Raw genomic sequence first — 20,174 nt, forward strand, 5'->3', positions numbered from 1 at the left:
AGGTAGACACAAACAGCACTGTTGCATTGGTGCTTTTGCCTCATTATCTTGCTATATCTAAAAGGTGGTTACATATTCAGTGTCACAGCTGTGGCCCTGCTTGGTTACAAGTCCCCTGTAAGAGCTCCCTGACTGCAAGTCATAGGCTGCTTCTGTTTTACGTTTTGCTTTTCAATCTGATTCCATGCAAGCGAAAAGTTGTTTAGCACAATCAAAATGTCTTGAGTTACTCTTGTATTCATACATTAACAGTTAACTAATTAAAAGCTTTATTGAAGTGCTTTATATTGTAGGATTCCATAAAAAAAAGCTGTGACTTTTTCATATTGTACTTAGGGCTCGATTTATCAATCAAGGGCAGACAGGGGCGTATATATATTCAACCCTTTCCGCCCCAGCTCTCCCCTGGTGGGAAGCAATCTGCTGCCCAAATTTTAGCATTGCACACGAGCGCTATTTTGCGCTCGTGTGCAACCACGCCCTTTCCCGTGCACAGCCAATCACAGACGGGCAGGAGCTGTCAATCTCTCCGGTCAGACAAGACCAGGGACATTGAAATTATTCACCTAAGAGGTGGAGAAGATGGTAGGGAAGTAGAGGTCTGATGACTGCTGCTTCTCATTGTGAGAACCTGCAGTCGAAGGTAGGAGAAGGGCTTGAAAAATCTCGGTTTAATATCGCTAATACTTTTATTAAAACTTTTATTGATGGGGATTTTCAGGACATAGAATAGAAAAAATACAATTTTAAATGAAATGTAAAAATACTATTCATAAAGTAAATGGTGCCTCTTTAAACACACAGGCACAGATATATGCTTATGTAAATGTACGTGAAAGTAGAAATTTAATAGTTATAGAGATGAATTGACATTTGCTGGGGAAAAAAAAAATCTTTCAGCTAAATGAGATTCCTAAGCAGACAAGATTCTGACGTCTTTAAAAACAAATTTGGCAGTTGAGTAACATCTTATAACACATGTATTTAACAACTACACACATGACATCTGTTAAACCAGTATGCAGTAAAGGAAGAAGAATGCTAATAACTTTTAATTAAATCTACTTAACAGTTATGTGTAATTATGTACTCATTGCTCTATATGTCATTAATATGCTTTAAAGTACCTAATTGAGAGATTATTATTCTCTGTGAGATTATAGATAGCACTATTTGTTTTATATATTATAGGTCTATAGCATTATACTGTTACAGAAAAGGGAGTTGTGTCTAAGACGTGTAACTAAAGATAACTGGAGTGTTGATAGAGAGGTGTATAAAGGTGTCGCTGTGGAGTTATCAGTGCCATGGACATTGTACTCAAATTTTTTGTCAACCATTAGAAAAAGCAGCATTTGAAAATATATATTTTTTTATTGCCTGAAAATCTATTGAGTAAAGACTATTTATTTAAATAGGAGGAGGCTTCACAAGCTTAACCCTTCCAGATACTCTACCTAGTTGCAGTTTATCTTATCTTTTCTAACTCAAGCCCAGGATTGGCTCCTCCAAATAAGAATAGTGGTTGGTAGAGTATGACCATTGAAAAACAATTGCAGCAAACAAGGCGTTAATCTGTTCTGATAACATTCAGACTTTGTTAACATGTTAATCCATTGGAGGACTGCAGAAAAATGTTGTAATTACATGTTTGCTGACTGTCTTAAAATAACAAAGTGACGCTTTTATTATTTGGTCTCAATCCAAATTTTGGAAAGTTTGTGTTAAATAATACATTAAGAACAGCTACACCAAAGCTATTGGTTTAAATGCATTTGAGTATTTTACCATAATAATAAAAAAGATTAAAGACATAGCTGAACTGTAATGTATTCCAAAGAGCACAAAAAATATGTCTATCCGTTTTATGTTCATTATTCTCAAATGTATCTGCAGGTCTAAGGGAAAACAGAAGCTAAAAATCACCCCCCTGTCTCATTTTAGAAGCCAATTTCAGCCCTGAAACCAAATAAACCTTTATGAATGCTTTAAAACAAAATAGTGCATAGCTGGAACTTGAAGATAGTGACTCAACACAGTAGCATCTTTAATTAGCTTAATGGAATGTAAACTGAAAGTGAGTAATGACATTACCCTCCAATTTTTGGCTTAAAGGGACATAATACTCATATGCTAAATCACTTGAACCTGATGCAGTATAACTGTAAAAAGCTGACAGGAAAATATCACCTGAGCATCTCTATGTAAAAAAGGAAGAAATGCGCGCTTTTATTTTGATGCACAGTTTAATTTTCAGCCGGTCACATGACTCCCTCTCTTCCGCTCACAGATCTGATTGGAGCGGTGTCTGCTGTGTTAGTCGAATCTGTTAGTCTTCCCTGTGAGGCCGGCAGGTTTATTTTGGCAAGATTTTTTTATACTCCGGAGGGACAGGTAGGGCACCTCAGTCTGCTGAGGTGTAAAGGTTCTTAATTAGGGGTATGTTTATGAGCGCAAATTCGCATTGAGAAAATTTTAAAGTGACAGTGTCAATTTTAAAATATTTATTTTTACTTGTCATTCCTGTATCTCTGGGAATCTTAAGCTATGGACATGGAACAGGAGTCTGTTCTTATGGACAAATGTTTGTGTCTTGAGACCCAAATTGTGTTACCCATGCAATTTTGTTCCTCATGTCTAGATAAAACATTGAAATGAAGATACATTTCTTGTTTCTGAGCCTAATATCTCTCAGAATGATGCTGTTCAGGCAATTCCACAACTTTCTCCTCAAACGTCCTAAGCCTCAATGGCGTCACATACAGTGCCCTGCAGTTCCTCTCAGCCTCCTGGAGGCGTATATTTGCCTGTAGATTTTGCTACACAGATATCCTCTGCGGTATCTGCGGCATTATCTGCTTTTCCTATGTTGGGAAAACGCAAGAGGAAATCTAAACATTTGTCAGATGGTAAGGTGTCTGTCCCATCTGCTGCCGTGAAGGTGGACCTTCCTCATAAGTCTGATGAGGAGGATACTTCGATAGCCTCTGAGGGCAAAATCTCAGATTTGGACAGTATCATTCCTTCATCTGATACTGAAGAAGTAAACTTCAGATTTAAGCTTGAACACCTTCATTTACTGTTAAAGGATGGCTACTTTGGATGACTCTGGCTCTCCTGTCGCTGTCAGCCCTAAGAAATCTAGTAAGCTTAACAAATACTATGATGTTCCTTCCTCTGTGGAAATGTTTCCTGTTCCAGACCGTATGACGGAGATTTTTACACAGGAATGGGAGAAGCCAGGGATACCTTTCTCCCCGTCTCCTGTCTTTAAAAAGATGTTTCCTGTTTCCTCCATTAGAGATTCATGGCACACAGTGCCTTAGGTAGAAGGGACAATTTCTACTCTGGCTAAGAGAACTACAATCCCTATTGAGGATAGCTGTTCCTTTTAAGGATCCCATGGACAAAAAGCTGGAGGCTTATTTAAAGAAAATGTATGTTCATCAGGGGCTTCAATGGCAACCTGCAGTTTGTATTGCTACTGTAGCAAGTGCAACATCTTATCGATGCAATGCCTTGAAAAACTAATTTTAGAGGACACTCCAATGGAGGAAACCCAGGATAGGATTAAGGCTCTCAAACTAGCCAATTCCTTTATTTCTGATGCTAACATGCAAGTCATTAGACTGGGAGCCAAGATGTTGGGCTTCATTGTCCTAGCCCACAGTGCTCTGTGGCTAAAATCATGGTCAGCTGATGTTACCTCCAAGTCCAAGCTTCTGTCGCTACCTTACAAGGGTAAGACCCTGTTTGGTCCTGGTCTGGCAGAGATTACGGGTGGAAAGGGGTCCTTTCTACCACAAGACAAGAAGAATAGACCTAAAGGATGTCAAAGTAATTTTCTTTCCTTTCATAACTTCAAAGGTCAAAAGTCTTCCTCTCCTACCTCAAAGCAGGAGCAGTCCAAGTCTTCTTGGAAACCCAATCAGTCTTGGAATAAGGGATAGCAATCAAATTAGCCCTCTGCTGAGACTAAGTCAGCATGTAGGGTCTGCCCCCGGTCCTGGATCGGATCAAGTGGGGGGGCAGACTTTCCTTTTTTCGTAAAGCGTGGATATGAGATGTCCCAGATCATTAGGCTGTGAACATAGTATCTCAGGGGTCCAAAATAGAATTCAAATCTCGTCCTCCCAAGGGCAGGTTTCTCCTCTCAAGGTTATCTGCACATCAGGTAAAAAGAGAGGCATTCTTAAAGTGTGTTCAGGACGTTTCCTCCCTGGGAGTGATTGTTCCAGTAAAAGAACAGGGTCTAGGATTTTATTCAAATCTGTTTGTGGTTCCCATTTTAGACCTAAAGTGTCTCAAGTTTCTCAGGGTACCGCCCTTCAAACTGGAAACCATTTGTACCATTCTTCCTTTGGTCCAAGAGGGGTCAGTTCATGATGACCATAGACCTGAAGGACGTGTATCTTCATGTTCCCATCCACAGGGATCATCTCCAGTTCCTGAGATTCGCTTTTCTGGACAAGCGGAAGAGCTTCAGTTTATAGCTCTTCCGTTTGGCCTTGTCACAGCTACCAGAATGTTTTCAAAAGTTCTGGGGGCTCTTTTGGCAGTTATCAGGTCTCAAGGAATTGCGGTGGCACCTTACCTGGATGACATATTGGTTCAGGTGCCATCTTTTCAGCAAACAACTCTCATACAGAGATCTTGTTGTCTTTTCTACGTTCCCACGGCTGAAAAGTGAATTTGGAGAAGCATTCCCTTGTTCCAGCTGCAAGGGTGTTTTGTTTTTTTTTTAGGGACCATCATCGATTCCCTATCCATGAAAAATTTTCTGACGGAGGTCAGAAGATCCAAGCTTCTCACTACTTGCCTTTCTCTACAGTCTACTGTTCGGCAATCAGTGGCTCAATGTATGGAGGTAATTGGTCTGATGGTCGCTTCCATGGAAAACATTCCCTTTGCTTGATTCCATTTGAGAGCTCTGCAATTATGCATGCTCAGACAATGGAACGGAGACCATTTGAATCTGTCTCAGAGGATAGATCTAGACAAGTTGACAAGAGACTCTCTCTCATGGCTCCTGGAGACCATCCTTGGTGATTGTGACCACGGATGCCAGCCTGCTAGGCTGGGGAGCAGTCTGGGACTTGTTAAAGACTCATTTCCTATGTACTCGGGAGAAGTCCTCTTTTCCAGTAAACATCTTGGAGTTGAGAGAGATCTTCAATGCTCTGTTGGCCTCAGTTGTTCTTAGCCCGGTTTATCAGGTTCCAGTCGGACAACATCACCTCAGTGGCTTACATCAACCACAAGGGAGGAACTCCGAGTTCTTTGGCCATGAAGGAGGTGACTCGCATTCTGCAGTTGGCGGAAGCTCACAATTGTCTTCTATCTGCCATCCACATTCCAGGAGTGGACAACTGGGAGTTGGATTTCCTGAGCAGACAGACCTTTCATCCCAGGGAGTGGGCTCTCCATCCGGAGGTGTTCTCCAGGTTAACCCTCAAGTGGGGGGCGCCGGAGTTGGATCTGATGGCGTCTCGTCAGAACGCCAAGCTTCCAAGGTACAGTTCAAGGTCAAGAGATCCTCAGGCCGCCCTGATAGATGCTCTGGCGGTTCCTTGGGACTTTGGTCTAGCATACCTGTTTCCTTTGTTTGCTCTCCTTCCACGAGTCATTGCTTGTATCAAACAGGAGAGAGCGTCTGTAATTCTAATAGCGCCTGCATGGCCTCACAGGATCTGATTTGCGGACCTAGTGAAGATGTCATCTCTTCCACCTTTTGAGGATACCTCTGAGGAAGGACCTAACTCAGGGTCCATTCCTTCATTCAAATCTCGTTTCTCTGAAGCTGACTGCTTAGAGATTGAACGCTTAGTTCTGTGTAAGCGTGGCTTTTCTGAGTCGGTCATTGAGACCATGATTCAAACTCGTAAGCCTGTTGCTAGAAAGATTTACCATAAGGTATGGCGTAAATACCTTTTTATTGGTGTGAATCCAGGGGCCTCTCTTGGAGTAGGGTTTGGATTCCTAGGATTTTGTCTTTTCTCCAGGAAGGTCTGGAGAAGGGATTGTCAGATTTCTGCATTATCTGTTTTGTTTAAACGTTTGGCGGATGTGCCAGATGTTCAATCTTTTTGTCAGGCCCTTGTCAGAATCAGGCCTGTGTTTAAGGTGTTGCTCCACCTTGGAGTTTTAACCTTGTTCTTAGTTTTGCAGCAGGCTCCATTTGAACCTTTGCATTCCATAGATATTAAGTTATTATCTTGGATGTTTTTTTGCTATCTCTTCTGCTCAGAGAGTTTTGGAACTCTCTGCTTTGCAGTGTGACTCACCTTATCTTATTTTTCATGCTGATAAGGCAGTTCTTCGTACCAAGTTGAGGTTTCTTCCTAAAGTGGTTACAGATAAAAAAATAACAATTGGCAAATTGTTGTTCCTTCTCTATGTCCTAATCCTTCTTCTCATAAGAAACATTTGTTGCATAACCTGATTGTTGTGCATGCTCTGAAATTCAACCTACAGACGACTAAGAATTTTCGCCATTTTTCTGCTCTGTTTGTTTCTCTGGAAAACGTAAGGGTCAGAAAGCTACTGCTACTTCTTTCTCTAAGTTTGAGAAGTAAGATTTGTTTTGCTTATGAGACTGCTGGTCAGCAGCCTCCTGAGAAAATTACAGCTCATTCCATGAGGGCTGTTTTCCTCTTCTTGGGCCTTCAAAAATGAAGCTTCTATGGAACAGATTTGCAAGGCTACTACATGGTCTTCTCTACATACTTTTTCCAAATTTAATATTTTTGCCTCGGCTGAGGCTTCTTTTGGGAGAAAGGTTCTTCAAGCGGTAGTGCCTTTTTGTTTAGGCTTGCCTGTCTTGTTCTCCCTCCCTAGTCATCTTTGTCTCCTAGCTTGGGTATTGGTTCCCAACAGTAATTGATGACGTAGTGGACTCACCATATCTTAGGAAAGAAAACAAAATATATTCTTACCTGATAAATTTCTTTATTTCCGGATATGGTGAGTACACAACCCCTTTATTTTAAGACAGTTATTTTTGTCTAAACCTCAGGCACAGCTACACCTTTGAGTTACTACTTTTTTCCATTTTCCTTTGGTCGAATGACTGGGGTTTGTGGGAAGGGTAGTGATACTTAACAGCTTGGCTGTTGTGCTCTTTGCCGCCTCCTGCTGGTCAGGAGTGATATTCCCAACAGTAATTGATGATGTTGTGGACTCACCATATCCGGAAATAAATACATTTTATCAGGTTAGAATACATTTTTGTTTTTTTCAACACAAAATCAAGAGCATATCAGAGATACAACTCTTTAAAAACATGGTGGAATCCATGTTTCTTGTCTTGTTTGCTGTGGCCAATTAGGGACAAATGTATACTAAATGAGCTAATCAGCAACTGTTTAGAATGTAGCAAGCTCAAGTATATTTAACCATACTTAAAGGGACATATTATCCAAATGCTATATCACTTGAAGGTAATGCAGTGTATCTGTAAAAAGAGGACTTAAAGGGCCACTAAACCCAAAATCTTTCTTTCATGATTCAGATAGAACATACAAATTTAAACAACATTACAATTTACTTCTTTTATTTATTTTGCTTAATTTTTTAGATATCCTTATTTGAAGAAAAAGCAATGCACATGGGTGAGCCAATCACATGAGACTTCTATGTGCAGCTACTGAGCATAGCTAGATATGCTTTTCAGCAAAGAATATCAAGAGAATAAAACAAATTAGATAATAGAAGTAAATTAGAAAGATGTTTAAAAATGCATTCTCTTTCTAAATCATGAAAGAAAAAAAATGTGGGTATCATGGCCCTTTAAGAGTATCACACTATAATATCTATGCAAAAAAACAATATATTTTACTTCAACATTTCTTCAGCTCAATAGAGTTAAGTGCTCCGTGAACAGCTATAATTCAGCTACTGTCATCTGCATGGTGAAAAAAAAAACAACGGCTAATAGGAAACATCAGTGTTAAGTTCACACTTTGCTCTACTGTGATCTTGTGGGATATCTCCATAATTGGGAAAAGAGATGAATATTTAAAAGAAGTAAATAAGCAAAAAATTGCAGAGGCTTAACACAACAGGAGATTAACAGAAGAAACCCACTGTTCCAATATCGTTTCAGGCTGTCACATAAGCTATGAGGGTGAGGCTTAGAGGAAATCAGTCCATAAATATAGCTAAGAGCAACCCATACCGCTTATTAGGATGTATTGTCAAATGCTTCTACACACCCCTGCACCATGCGCAGGCAAAGTGTGAGGGATACAGACGAAATCATCAGCCCAACACCCACATCAACGCCAGTAGCCCTTTTAAAGCAGGCAAAATTATGATACATTTTCCACAGGCAAAGTGGTGTTTGCGGGCAAAGCAGTGTTGGATTTTTCACTAAAATATAATGTAACTCTTCACTCACCCCCCATATTGATCCATCCGAAGGCGACAGTCCCACCGGTCCTGGATGAGGTATAGCTTAGTCGTGTCAGCGTCTCAAGGCAACTCCAAAGCAGACGCCGTTCTCCCCCATTTAAAATATTGATTTTAAATGGGGTAGTAGATTATAAATTGCTACTGTTATCTAACACTCATTTTAGGTGTATCAGATTAGGTGGTTACCTATTTCTATTTCTACACAGTAATTCGATATGCGTTTATTTCTTGCCTATACTATTCAATCATGTCTGCATAGTGGCTCCTCGCTATCACTGCACCATGCCAGTAAATATTATTTGAGCATGTTAAGAGTTATGGGCTACACTGTATGCTTGTCATTGGTGGTGGGGTAGAGAGTAGCATGCCATATTTTTAAGTAACAAGTATAAGGCATACAATTTTGATCTTTTCTATTGGAGTTAATATTTTAATATAACAAGTAGTATTAACTAGGTAGGCATATATGGTCCTAATCCAATACTCTTCTTTAGTGCACTCTGTTTACTGTTGAATTCCAGTTCCACATTTTGTACCACCCCTTGATATCTACTATCTAACTAGCTCCCCCTTGTGAAAAAGTATGTTTATTCCTTGCCTATAATACTCAATCATGTATGCTGAGAGGCTCTTCTCTGTATCACTGCACCATGCCAGTAAATATTATTTGAGCATGTTAAGAGTTATGGGGCTATACTGTACGCTTGTCTATGGTGGTGGGGTAGAGAGTAGCATGCCATATGTTTAAGTAACATATATATGGCATACAATTTTGATCTTTTCTATTGAAGTTAATATTTTAATATAACAAGTAGTAATAACTAGGCAGGCATATATGGACCTAATCCAATACTCCTTTTTTTTTTTTGTGCATTCTGTGTACTGTTGAACTCTAGTTCCACATTCTATACCACCCCTTGATATCCACTATCCAATTAGCTCCCCCTTGTGAATAAGTATGTATAGTAAAGCCTAGATTATACTGCCTTTATTTTTTCAAGGGTAGGTCACGCATACTTCAAGTTTATCCTTGAATTTATTATTTTCTATGTCCTGCATTTATTGGTGTTAGACACATATGATCAATATGGATATTCTAATTAGCTAAATATTGTGTTCCACTTATTACTGTTGGATAAGTTTCTATATTGTGTTATACATTATATCTATGTGGTACTGTCCTAACAATTTGGGTTAATCAATTGAGTGTTATTGGTTAACTTTGTGTCCCTTAACATAGTTTTCCACTTTTTCAGTATGTAAACAGTTAACTAGAATGTGTATATCCTCATCCATTATGCTAAGTATTGAGGCAATTAGTGGTTTTAACCAATCAGTTTGTTTCACATCATTTATAGGTGTAATCAGCTGTTTTTACTTATGTCTATGATTACGGTCTTTTGACCGAAACCGGTCAGACTTTTTGTGCTGGCTCTGTACTTCATTCTGGATTCCTATCCTCCTTCTTAATGTGATCTTCAATAAAGTGATTTTTTTATACTAGTGGATTCGGATTATGGACTTTTTATAACCTCTTTTTTGTCATATCTCCATAATCTCACAAGATTTCATAGTAAGTTTTCTTAAAGAGGGAAATAAAGTGACTGTGTCTGCACATGCCATATTTACGTCCCCTTGCCAACCCAGTATGCTGATTTGGTAATTAAAGCCCCTTTACAATAGGATGTGGTTACTGAAGACATTTTCTAGTAAAATATCTTCTTTTATACAAAGTAATGTTAATGTGATATTTTAGTCTGCTTTTTACAGATGTGCTGCATCACATTCAGATGATTAACATGTCCCGTTAAGTATGATGAAGGCACAACTGCCTCTCTGTAAGGGAGTGGAACAAGCTTACTTTTCAGACATACCTAACGGCAAAAGCAGGGAAAATAAAATCATGTATATTGCAGTGTTTTATTTAAAGGTTTTATTTAATTACTGTTGAAATGTGTTACATAGGTCTTGCTAAATACCTTTTAATTTCTCTTTCACAGTTCCTGATTTTCCCAGCTATTGTGGGTAGTGCGTTGCTACATCGGTTATCAGATGATCGATGGGAAAGGATAACGGCATGGATATATGGCATTGGTCTCTGCACCCTCTTTATAGTGTCTACTGTATTCCACATAGTAACATGGAAGAAGAGTCATTTAAGGTATAGAAGTACTTTTATAAAGAGCCACGACTAACCGAAGCAACCCCCCCCCCCAAAATGTTATCCACCTCACCTAGAATTTTATTAACTGGTTTTGAAACATATATTTAAATATATAAAATATTACAGTGACTTTTTTCATATCTTTAACATTGAGTGTATCAGTAACTTTTCTCCTCTGATTAGTATTTTTCCGGCCCTGTATATAGGGATATCATTTTTATAATGAGTAGGTATAGTGCTTTTCCAATTTGTGCCCAGTAGTACATTCTCAATTGAGTACATGTGGTTATACTAGTTAAAGGGACATAATACTCATATGCTAAATCACTTGAAACTGATGCAGTATAACTGTAAAAAGCTGACAGGAAAATATCACCTGAGCATCTCTATGTAAAAAAGGAAGATATTTTACCTCACAATCTCCTCAGCTCAGCAGAGTGAGTTCTGTGTAAAAAGTTATATTCAGCTGCTCCCAGCTGCAGGTAAACAAATTAAAAAAAATGAAGAAATGAACAGCAGCCAATCAGCATCAGCAGTGCTGAGGTCATGAACTCTTACTTTGATCTCATGAGATTTGACTTGACTCTCATGAGATTTCATAGTAAGCTTCCTTTACCTGATTGGTGAAATAATATGAGAGTGCACGATGCTAGTCCCTTCAGATGTCCCAGGACAAACACACTAAAATGCTGCTTAGAAATCCTTTACAATGGGAGGTGGCTACTGAGGAACTTTTGAGGTAAAATCTTTCTTTTGTACATAGAGATGTTCAGGTGATATTTTCTAATCAGCTTTTTACAGCTATGCTGCATCACTTTCAAGTGTTTAAACATTTGGGTATTATGGCCCTTTAAATGAAATAATCAAATCTCCCCAGATAAACATAAGAAATAATGGAAATTAAAATAACTTCCAAATCTCCAATAAATGTTCTGTTAGAGGATATCTGAAATGGAGTTTTTCTGATACATAAAGGCCAATTTGTGCATGAAGCAAGTAAATGATTCATTACTAATGGGGCTTGAAAGAAGGTCGAAATCTCAACCGATTGGGTTTACTACAATCTATCGTTTGATAATTATCTGCAGGTTAATGGCTGCTGGTGACCCCATATCTTTGTCAACACAATCAGCCATTTTTATTGTGTAGCTACAGCACTTTTCCATTTCATAAGTTGAAAATTGGTCCTATGCTTAGCATGTGCCAGTCCTGTTTTTCTGTCCACAATACCAATATATTATTTAAAGGGACATACAACCCCAAAAAATTATTTCATGATTCAGATAGATATGAATTGTGGAGAGCGAGCAAAGAAGGCACTTATAGAGCACTCAAGAGAAGGTTTTAGAAGGAGGGAATCTCTCCTTACATTACATAAAATTACATAAAACATAACTTTTATTAAACCCCATAAAATAATGCTGTGTCCAATAAAACTTAGATTAAAATAATAAAAATAGGTGGTGAGTACCAGCAGCCGAAAGAAACAATTGACAAGTCAAAGGCGATAGTGTAGTGACTCCCAAACAGGCTAAAGGTTATCTGCTTGCAAGCTGCACAATACAATTAACTAGAAAAGAGGATAAACCTCGCAACTAATAACCTAAATAAAGTGTAGTGTTTGCAAGTATAAAACAACCCATGCGCTCACCAAAAGGACTATATTCCCTCAGATAGAGCTGACTAAATAAATACGGTAGGTGGACTCTGTGTATACGTCTGATGCGCATTTCGCCAACAAGCGGCTTTCTCAAAGGCTAGGGAGTCACTACACCATCGCCTTTGACTTGTCAATTATTTATTTAGGCTGCTGGTACTCACCACCTATTTTTGGGATTTTTAATCTACGTTTTAGTGCACACATCATTTTATGTAATATGTATTAGTGGGGTTCTGATAGATTTCCTTTCCCTACCTTATTGTTTCAATTATGAGTCAGAGCATACAAATTTACTTCTATTATATTATATTTAATTTGTTTTCTTGTTATCCTTTGTTGAAAAGTAGTGAGGTAAGGTCAGGCGTGTCACGTGTCTGCAGCGCTATATGGCAGCAGTTTTGCAACAATGTACATTAGCAAGAGCACTAGATGGCAACACTTTTTCATGTCATATAGTACTCCAGACATGTGCACGCTACCTATCTAGATATCTCTTCAAAAACGAATGAGAAAGAAGCAAGTAAATTGGAAACTTTTTTTTTAGTTTATTTTCTCTATCTGAATCATGAAAGAAAAAAGGGGGTTTCATGTCCCTTTAACATCATATTTATAGGACCATTTTCACTTCTCAAATTCAACAGTTAAAAGCACTTGATAAATGAAAGTTTTCGAATGTTGGTTTTCATGCGTAGGCATATTGGATGATGTTAGGAAACAACATAACCAAACACTACTGCATACATGTTACCTATAACTGCAAACTATTAAAAGAGACCAATCAACAAATTGGCCCCTCAAGCTGTGATGTAATCGCTAGACCCCTGAGATCACCATTTTGTTTGTCATTAACTGTGCACATTTTGTTTTTTGGCTTATGATATCTGAAGGTTAATAACGGTTCAGATAATTATATTGTGTTTTCAAGAGGTAGCTATTTATGGCTTTAGGTTTATTGATTAAGTATCATTTTAGAATTGGGATCACTGGAAAAACACACAGACAGTAACAGCCAAAAGTTCAAAGAAATCGTTCTCGGGAAAACAAGAACAACAAGATTAAAGGGATACTGAACCCAATTTTTTTCATTCATGATTCAGATAGAGCATGCAATTTTAAGCAACTTTCTAATTTACTTCTATTATCAACTTTTCTTCATTCTCTTGCTATCTTTATTTGAAAAAGAAGGCATCTAAGCTAAGGAGCCAGCAATTTTTTGGTTCAGACCATGGACAGCACTAGTTTATTGGTGCTGTCCAATCAGCAAGGACAACCCAGGTTGTTCACCAAAAATGGGCCTGCATCTAAACTTATATTCTTGCTTTTCAAATAAACATACCAAGAGAATGAAGAAAATTTGATAATAGGAGTTAATTAAAAAGTTCTTTAAAATGTCATGCTCTCTCTGAATCACGAAAGAAAAAAATTTGGGTTCAGTGTCCCTTTAACCAGAAGACCCTTCTACTCCCATTCATCTTCCTTTAACTTCATGTACCTTTCTTTTGAGATGGATTCATTTCAGTTCATATATATAATTCTGTCAGATTTCTCTACCATTAATAGTCCTGTGATGCTTTCTCATCTGCATTTCTCTGGTCGACTGCAAGGATTCCATCATACAGCACTGGTTGTCTGTCACAGAGCTTTCTCACACCTGTTTCCTGTATGTGTGGAGTTCTAGGATAAGGGTTTGGTGACACATATTTTATATAAATGTTTTTCTTTCCTTACCTCATTGTACAGGGTTCTCCCACATGCCTTTCCATCATGGTTGGGATCTGAGCTGAGGATGGGATTGATTCCAACTCTCCTCCTCTCTGTTCATCTAGTAAACATCTGCAGTTATCTAATTTTTTTCTCTTCTACAGCTTAGCTCTAGAAGCTATCCAAATAATTTGAAATTTAGGGCTACATGTTAGCTTTTCGTATGTCTTCACACTTTTTCAAACATTTCTTTCTAATGGTAATGAGAGTCCACAAGTCATTACTCTTGATAATTACTTAACCTGATCTCCAGGAGGAGGCAAAGACGCCCTACACCAGAGCCTCCTACTTCCCCTTCCCTCCCAGTACTTCATTGCCTCATCAAGGAGAGGGCAAGAATGAGAGGTGTTCTGCATATTGAAGAAGTTTTATTGATTTATTTTTTTCCCCCCTCAATGGAATGGGCCTAGAAGAGAGAGTCAGGAAAATACTGCTAAAACATTATAAATCTCTTCTTTAGAGTTTGTGCTTGCTTGTTGCTGGGTAGTTCCTAAGCCTCCTTGTGTATGTACTTTCCAGTAAAGGTTCCTGTACTGTAAGTTGCGGCACAGGATGCATGCTCACTGTTTTTTTTTTTTATTAACTTGTTCTGAGCAGTGGAGTGAGATTTATTGGTGGCTAAGTACCCAGGTCTGTGTTATCCCACTGGCTGTGTATGTGGGTGCTTCTATGTGCTTAGTTAGTGCTGTGGGCCATGTACAGGACATACTAAGTCTCAGTTAAAGGGAGGATGGACACGTTACTGCAGTCAGTGTGTGTATTTTTACTTGTCTGGGAGAAATGTGCTATAGTATAGCGCTACACTGTTAAGGGAAATCCTGTTTTGACTAGCGGAAGGAAAACAGGTAACATCCTTTATTGATAATTATTAAGGGAGTTACGGTTTTCTAAGTTACCTTGCCATGGATGAAACTGGATCTGCAGCCCAGATGTCTCTTCAGAGGAAGACAATCCCTCTGATATTATCACTCCGGGACAATCTGGGTCTGCAGCTGCAAATATTGTGCAAGAAGAGGTTAATCCCTCTAATATTTTTATTCCAATAAATAAATGTTGTTTATGCAAAACGGTCATGGTGTGTCCTACTGCACAACTTTGCAATTATTGTCTTACATTCAAAGAGGCCAACTTCTACTGCTACTATGAGTCACCTACCAGTGTATATCACTCAGGGTGTAGTCACTGAATTTGCCCCGATTTTTTAAATCTCACTTACAATCCACAGTTACTAAGGCGACTGCAGGTAAGAGCAAACACAAACTTAAACATATTACTCCAAGCTCTTCTTCCATGGGGGGGGGGGGGGGGGGGTGGTAGTGTGACAGGGGGCTCTAGCTCTTTGGTTTTCAGACAATCTCAGGTTTTTGATTTGGATAAATTGTATTCCAGTTCAGATGGTGAGGTCTCATCTGATGATACGTCAGCTGACTCAGATAAAGAATCTGAGGACACGATTTCAGGTTAAGATTGAGCATCTGCAATTTTTAATTTAGAAAGTTTTAAAGACTCTAGAAGTTCCGAGGCCTACGGTTGAGGATAAGCCGGGACATAGGTTAGACATTTATTAGGCCCAAGTCTAGGACGCCTGACGACTTTCCTGTTCCATCGTTGGTTTCTAACATTACCAAGGAATGCGATAGATCTAGAGTACCATTTACCCCTTTTCCAACTTTTAAGAAACTTTTTTGTGTACCTGAGTCCAACTTGGAGCTCTGGAGTACTATCCCCAAGGTATACTGTGCCATCTCGACTCTGGCCAAGATTACTACTATTCCTCTAGAGAACAGCACTTCCTTTAAGGATCCTATGAACAGGAAGTTGGAGGGTTACCTTAGGAAAGCCTTTTTGACAGGTGATTTGCTATTTCTATCTGCACTAGGTATTGCAGGTGCTGCAGCTTTTTTGTGTGAATCCCTATCTGATTTAGTATAAGTGGAATCTTCTTTAGAAGAGATTCAGTATTGTATTTGGTCTTTAAAGACTGCAATCTCTTATTTGTGATGTAATCATCCAGATTGTTTGCATTAATGTCAAAAATACAGCCTACGCTGTATGGTCTAGACGTGCCCTTTTGGCTTAAGTCATGGTCAGCACACATGGTTTCCAAGTCCATACTACTGTCCTTAGCATTTAAGAGAACCTTTTTGGTCTTGACTTGGATTCAATTATTTCTGCTGTGACAGGGGGCAAGTGGGCTTTTTTGCATCAAGACAAAAAATCTAGGCCCAAGAGAAAGTTTTGTTCCTTTCATCAGAAAGAATCAAAGATCTTCATCTTCTCAGAAGAATGAGTCATCTAAGCCTACCTGGAGACCAAATCCAGTTTGGAGCAGTTCAAACAAGCCAAGAAATCCTCTGCTGATTCCAAGAACGCTTGAAGGTGTGGCCCCGATCTCAACTTTTTTCCGGTAGGGGGCAGACAAAGCCTTTTTCGGGGAGGCATGGATTCTGGAAATAGTTTCTCAGGGGTACGGAATTAGATTCAGATCTCGTCCTGCACGAGGGAGGTTCATGCTGTCTCACATTTCGCGAAGACCAGAAAAGAGAGTAGCTTTTCTTCAGTGTGTGAAAGATCTAGATGGGAGTAATTTTCCCAAAAGCAGAAGAGGGAACAATGTTCTATTCAAACCTATTCATTGTCCCAAAAAAGGAGGGAATATTCAGACCTATTTTGGATTTAAAAACTTTAAACACGTTTTTAAAGGTCCCATCCTTCAAGATGGAGACCATCAGGTTGATTCTACCTTTGATATGTCAGGGTCAGCTTATGTCTACAATTGACCTAAAGGATGTGTATCTTAACATCCCGATTAATCTGGATTATCAGTTTCTACGTTTTGCCTTAATGGACAGGCATTGCCAGTTTATTGCTCTGCCACTTGGTTCAGCTACTGCTCCCAGAATCTTTACAAAAGTCTTGGGAGTTCTGCTCTCTGTGATTCAGGCGTAGAGGTGGCTCCTTACTTGGGCAATATTTTGGTTCTTAACCTCTAGCAACTGCCAACCCCCAGAGGTTACTCTGGTTTCTTCATAGTTCCCTCACTCCTCAGACGAGGGTGTGTTCAAAGATTCTGTCACTATGAAACTTTTCCGCACAGACTCTAGCTTCAGTCAGCTTGTCGGAAACTTCAACTTCTCCCTCAGTAGCCCAATGCATGGAGGTAATAGGTCTCATGGTGGCAGTGTCAGATGTCATACCATTCGCTGAGTTTCGTTAATGCCCACTTCAGTTGTGTATGCTTCATCAATGGCACGGAGACCACTCCGATCTGTCTCAGTGCACTTAGACAAGTCCACCAGACAGTCGATTTTATTGCAGGATAGCTCCATGCCCGGTATCTCTGGGTATGGGGTTCAACCGTCCAATGGGGAAATAATTACCATGAACATGAGTCTGTCTGGGTGGGGTGTAGTCTGGGGCATTTGGTCTACCCATTAATATCATCCCTTACTAGCTTGGCCACTATTTTGCATGACTCTATTTGTCCGGTTTCAATCCGACAACATAACAGTGGCATACATAAACCATCAGGAGTGGACAATACAGTTCCTTAGCGATGCAGGAAGTGTCTTCTGAACTGGGCGGAAGGTCACCAATGTATATCACATCACCTATTTACATCCCTTGAGTGAAGAACTGAGAGGCAGATAACCTTAGCCGCCAGACTCTTCACCCAGGGGAATGGTCTCTCAACCAAAAAATTTTCGAGCTACTGTTATCTTGCTGGTGTGTTCTAGAGATGGATCAAGACTGAATCACAAGCTTCCAAAGTACAGGTTGAGATTTAGGGATCTGATTGTCTTTCTTCCCAGGGTGATAGCTTATCTCAAATGGGAGAGAGTTTTGGCGATTCTGATAGCTCCAGCATGGCCCCACAGAGCCTGGTATGCCTAGTACAGATGTCCAGTGCTCCTCCATGTCATCTGCCTCAGAGGCTGGACGTTCTTTCTCAAGGACCGTTCTTTCAACAAGATCTGCAGTCTCTCAGCTTAAAGGGACACTGAACCCAATTTTTTTCTTTCGTGATTCAGATAGAGCATAACATTTTAAGCAACTTTCTAATTTACTCCTATTATAATTTTTTTCTTCATTCTCTTGGAATCTTTATTAATAAATGCAAGAATTTAATTTTAGATGATGGCCCATTTTTGGTGAACAACCTAGGTTGTCCTTGCTGATTGGTGGATGAATTTATCCACCAATCAAAAACTGCTGTCCAGAGTTCTGAACCAAGAAAAAAGCTTAGATGCCTTCTTTTTTTATATAAAGATAGCAAGAGAACGAAGAAACATTGATAATAGGAGTAAATTAGAAAGTTGCTTAAAATTACATGCTCTATCTGAATCGCGAAAGAAAATTTTTGGGTTCAGTGTCCCTTTAACTGCTTGGAGAGTAAACGGTTGATTTTTTTATTTTATTTTGAAGAGCGGTTTCTCTGACTTTGTAATTGATACTTTAATCCAGACCCATAAACCTGTCACTAGATAGTTTTATTATAAGGTGTGTAGAGTTTATTTGTCTTGGTGTTCTAATCAGGGTTACTCCCGGCACACTGTGCGAATCCCAAGGATAATACAGTTTCTGCAGGAGGGCCTAGATAAAGGGTTATCAGTCAGTTCTATTATAGGGCAGATTTTTTCTTTCCATTTTTCTTCTGTTATGTGTGATCAGTCCACGGGTCATCATTACTTCTGGGATATTATCTGCTCCCCTACAGGAAGTGCAAGAGGATTCACCCAGCAGAGTTGCTATATAGCTCCTCCCCTCTACGTCACCTCCAGTCATTCTCTTGCACCCAAAGACTAGATAGGAGGTGTGAGAGGACTATGGTGATTATACTTAGTTTTTATAACTTCAATCAAAAGTTTGTTATTTTACAATAGCACCGGAGCGTGTTATTACTTCTCTGGCAGAGTTTGAAGAAGAATCTACCAGAGTTTTTTTCTTATGATTTTAACCGGAGTAGTTAAGATCATATTGCTGTTTCTCGGCCATCTGAGGGAGGTAAAAGCTTCAGATCAGGGGACAGCGGGCAGTTGAATCTGCATTGAGGTATGTAGCAGTTTTTATTTTCTGAATGGAATTGATGAGAAAATCCTGCCATACCGTTATAATGACATGTATGTATACTCTACACTTCAGTATTCTGGGGATGGTATTTCACCGGAATTACTCTGTAAAAATACATTAAACCTTTTAATAGGTATTTAATTCATGTTAAACGTTTTTGCTGGAATGTAGAATCGTTTGCATTTCTGAGGTACTGAGTGAATAAATATTTGGGCATTATTTTTCCACTTGGCAGTTTACTTGTTTTGATTATGACAGTTTCGTTTCTATCTCACTGCTGTGTGTGAGGGGGAGGGGCCGTTTTTGGCGCTCTTTGCTACGCATCAAAAATTTCCAGTCAGTTACTCTTGTATTTTCTGCATGATCCGGTTCATCTCTAACAGAACTCAGGGGTCTTCAAACTTCTTTGAAGGGAGGTAGTTTCTCTCAGCAGAGCTGTGAGACTTATGTAGTGACTGTGTTTTAAAACGTTGCTCTATGATTTTTATGTTTAAAATTTAATTAGTGTTACTTTACTAATGGGAACAAACCTTTGCTAACAAGTTGTGTTGTTTTTAAAGAGTGATGCTATAACTGTTTTTCAGTTCATTATTTCAACTGTCATTTAATCGTTTAGTGCTTCTTTGAGGCACAGTACGTTTTTTGTTAACTAAGATTGTAACCAAGTTGCATGTTTATTGCTAGTGTGTTAAACATGTCTGATTCAGAGGAAGATACCTGTGTCATTTGTTCCAATGCCAAGGTGGAGCCCAATAGAAATTTATGTACTAACTGTATTGATGCTACTTTAAATAAAAGCCAATCTGTACAAATTGAACAAATTTCACCAAACAGCGAGGGGAGAGTTATGCCGTCTAACTCGCCTCACGTGTCAGTACCTGCGTCTCCCGCCCGGGAGGTGCGTGATATTATGGCGCCTAGTACATCTGGGCAGCCATTACAGATAACATTACAAGATATGGCTACTGTTATGACTGAAGTTTTGGCTAAGTTACCAGAACTAAGAGGCAAGCGTGATCACTCTGGGGTGAGAACAGAGTGCGCTGATAATTCTAAGGCCATGTCTGATACTGCGTCACAACTTGCAGAGCATGAGGACGGAGAGCT

At 39.2% G+C, this 20,174-nt stretch overlaps 1 protein-coding gene across 1 annotated transcript in view; it reads left to right on the top strand.

Annotated features, from left to right (window-relative positions):
- The window catches only part of MMD (monocyte to macrophage differentiation associated), a 106,643-nt gene that overhangs the window by 47,722 nt on the left and 38,747 nt on the right, over nt 1-20,174 (top strand). The window contains exon 3 of the mRNA XM_053708250.1: nt 10,413-10,573. Within this exon, the coding sequence (XP_053564225.1) occupies nt 10,413-10,573 (161 nt within the window). The remainder of the gene's footprint in view (nt 1-10,412; nt 10,574-20,174) is intronic.

This window comes from Bombina bombina, chromosome 1 (genome assembly GCF_027579735.1).
Source record: "Bombina bombina isolate aBomBom1 chromosome 1, aBomBom1.pri, whole genome shotgun sequence".
NCBI classification, from domain to species: Eukaryota; Metazoa; Chordata; class Amphibia; order Anura; family Bombinatoridae; genus Bombina; species Bombina bombina.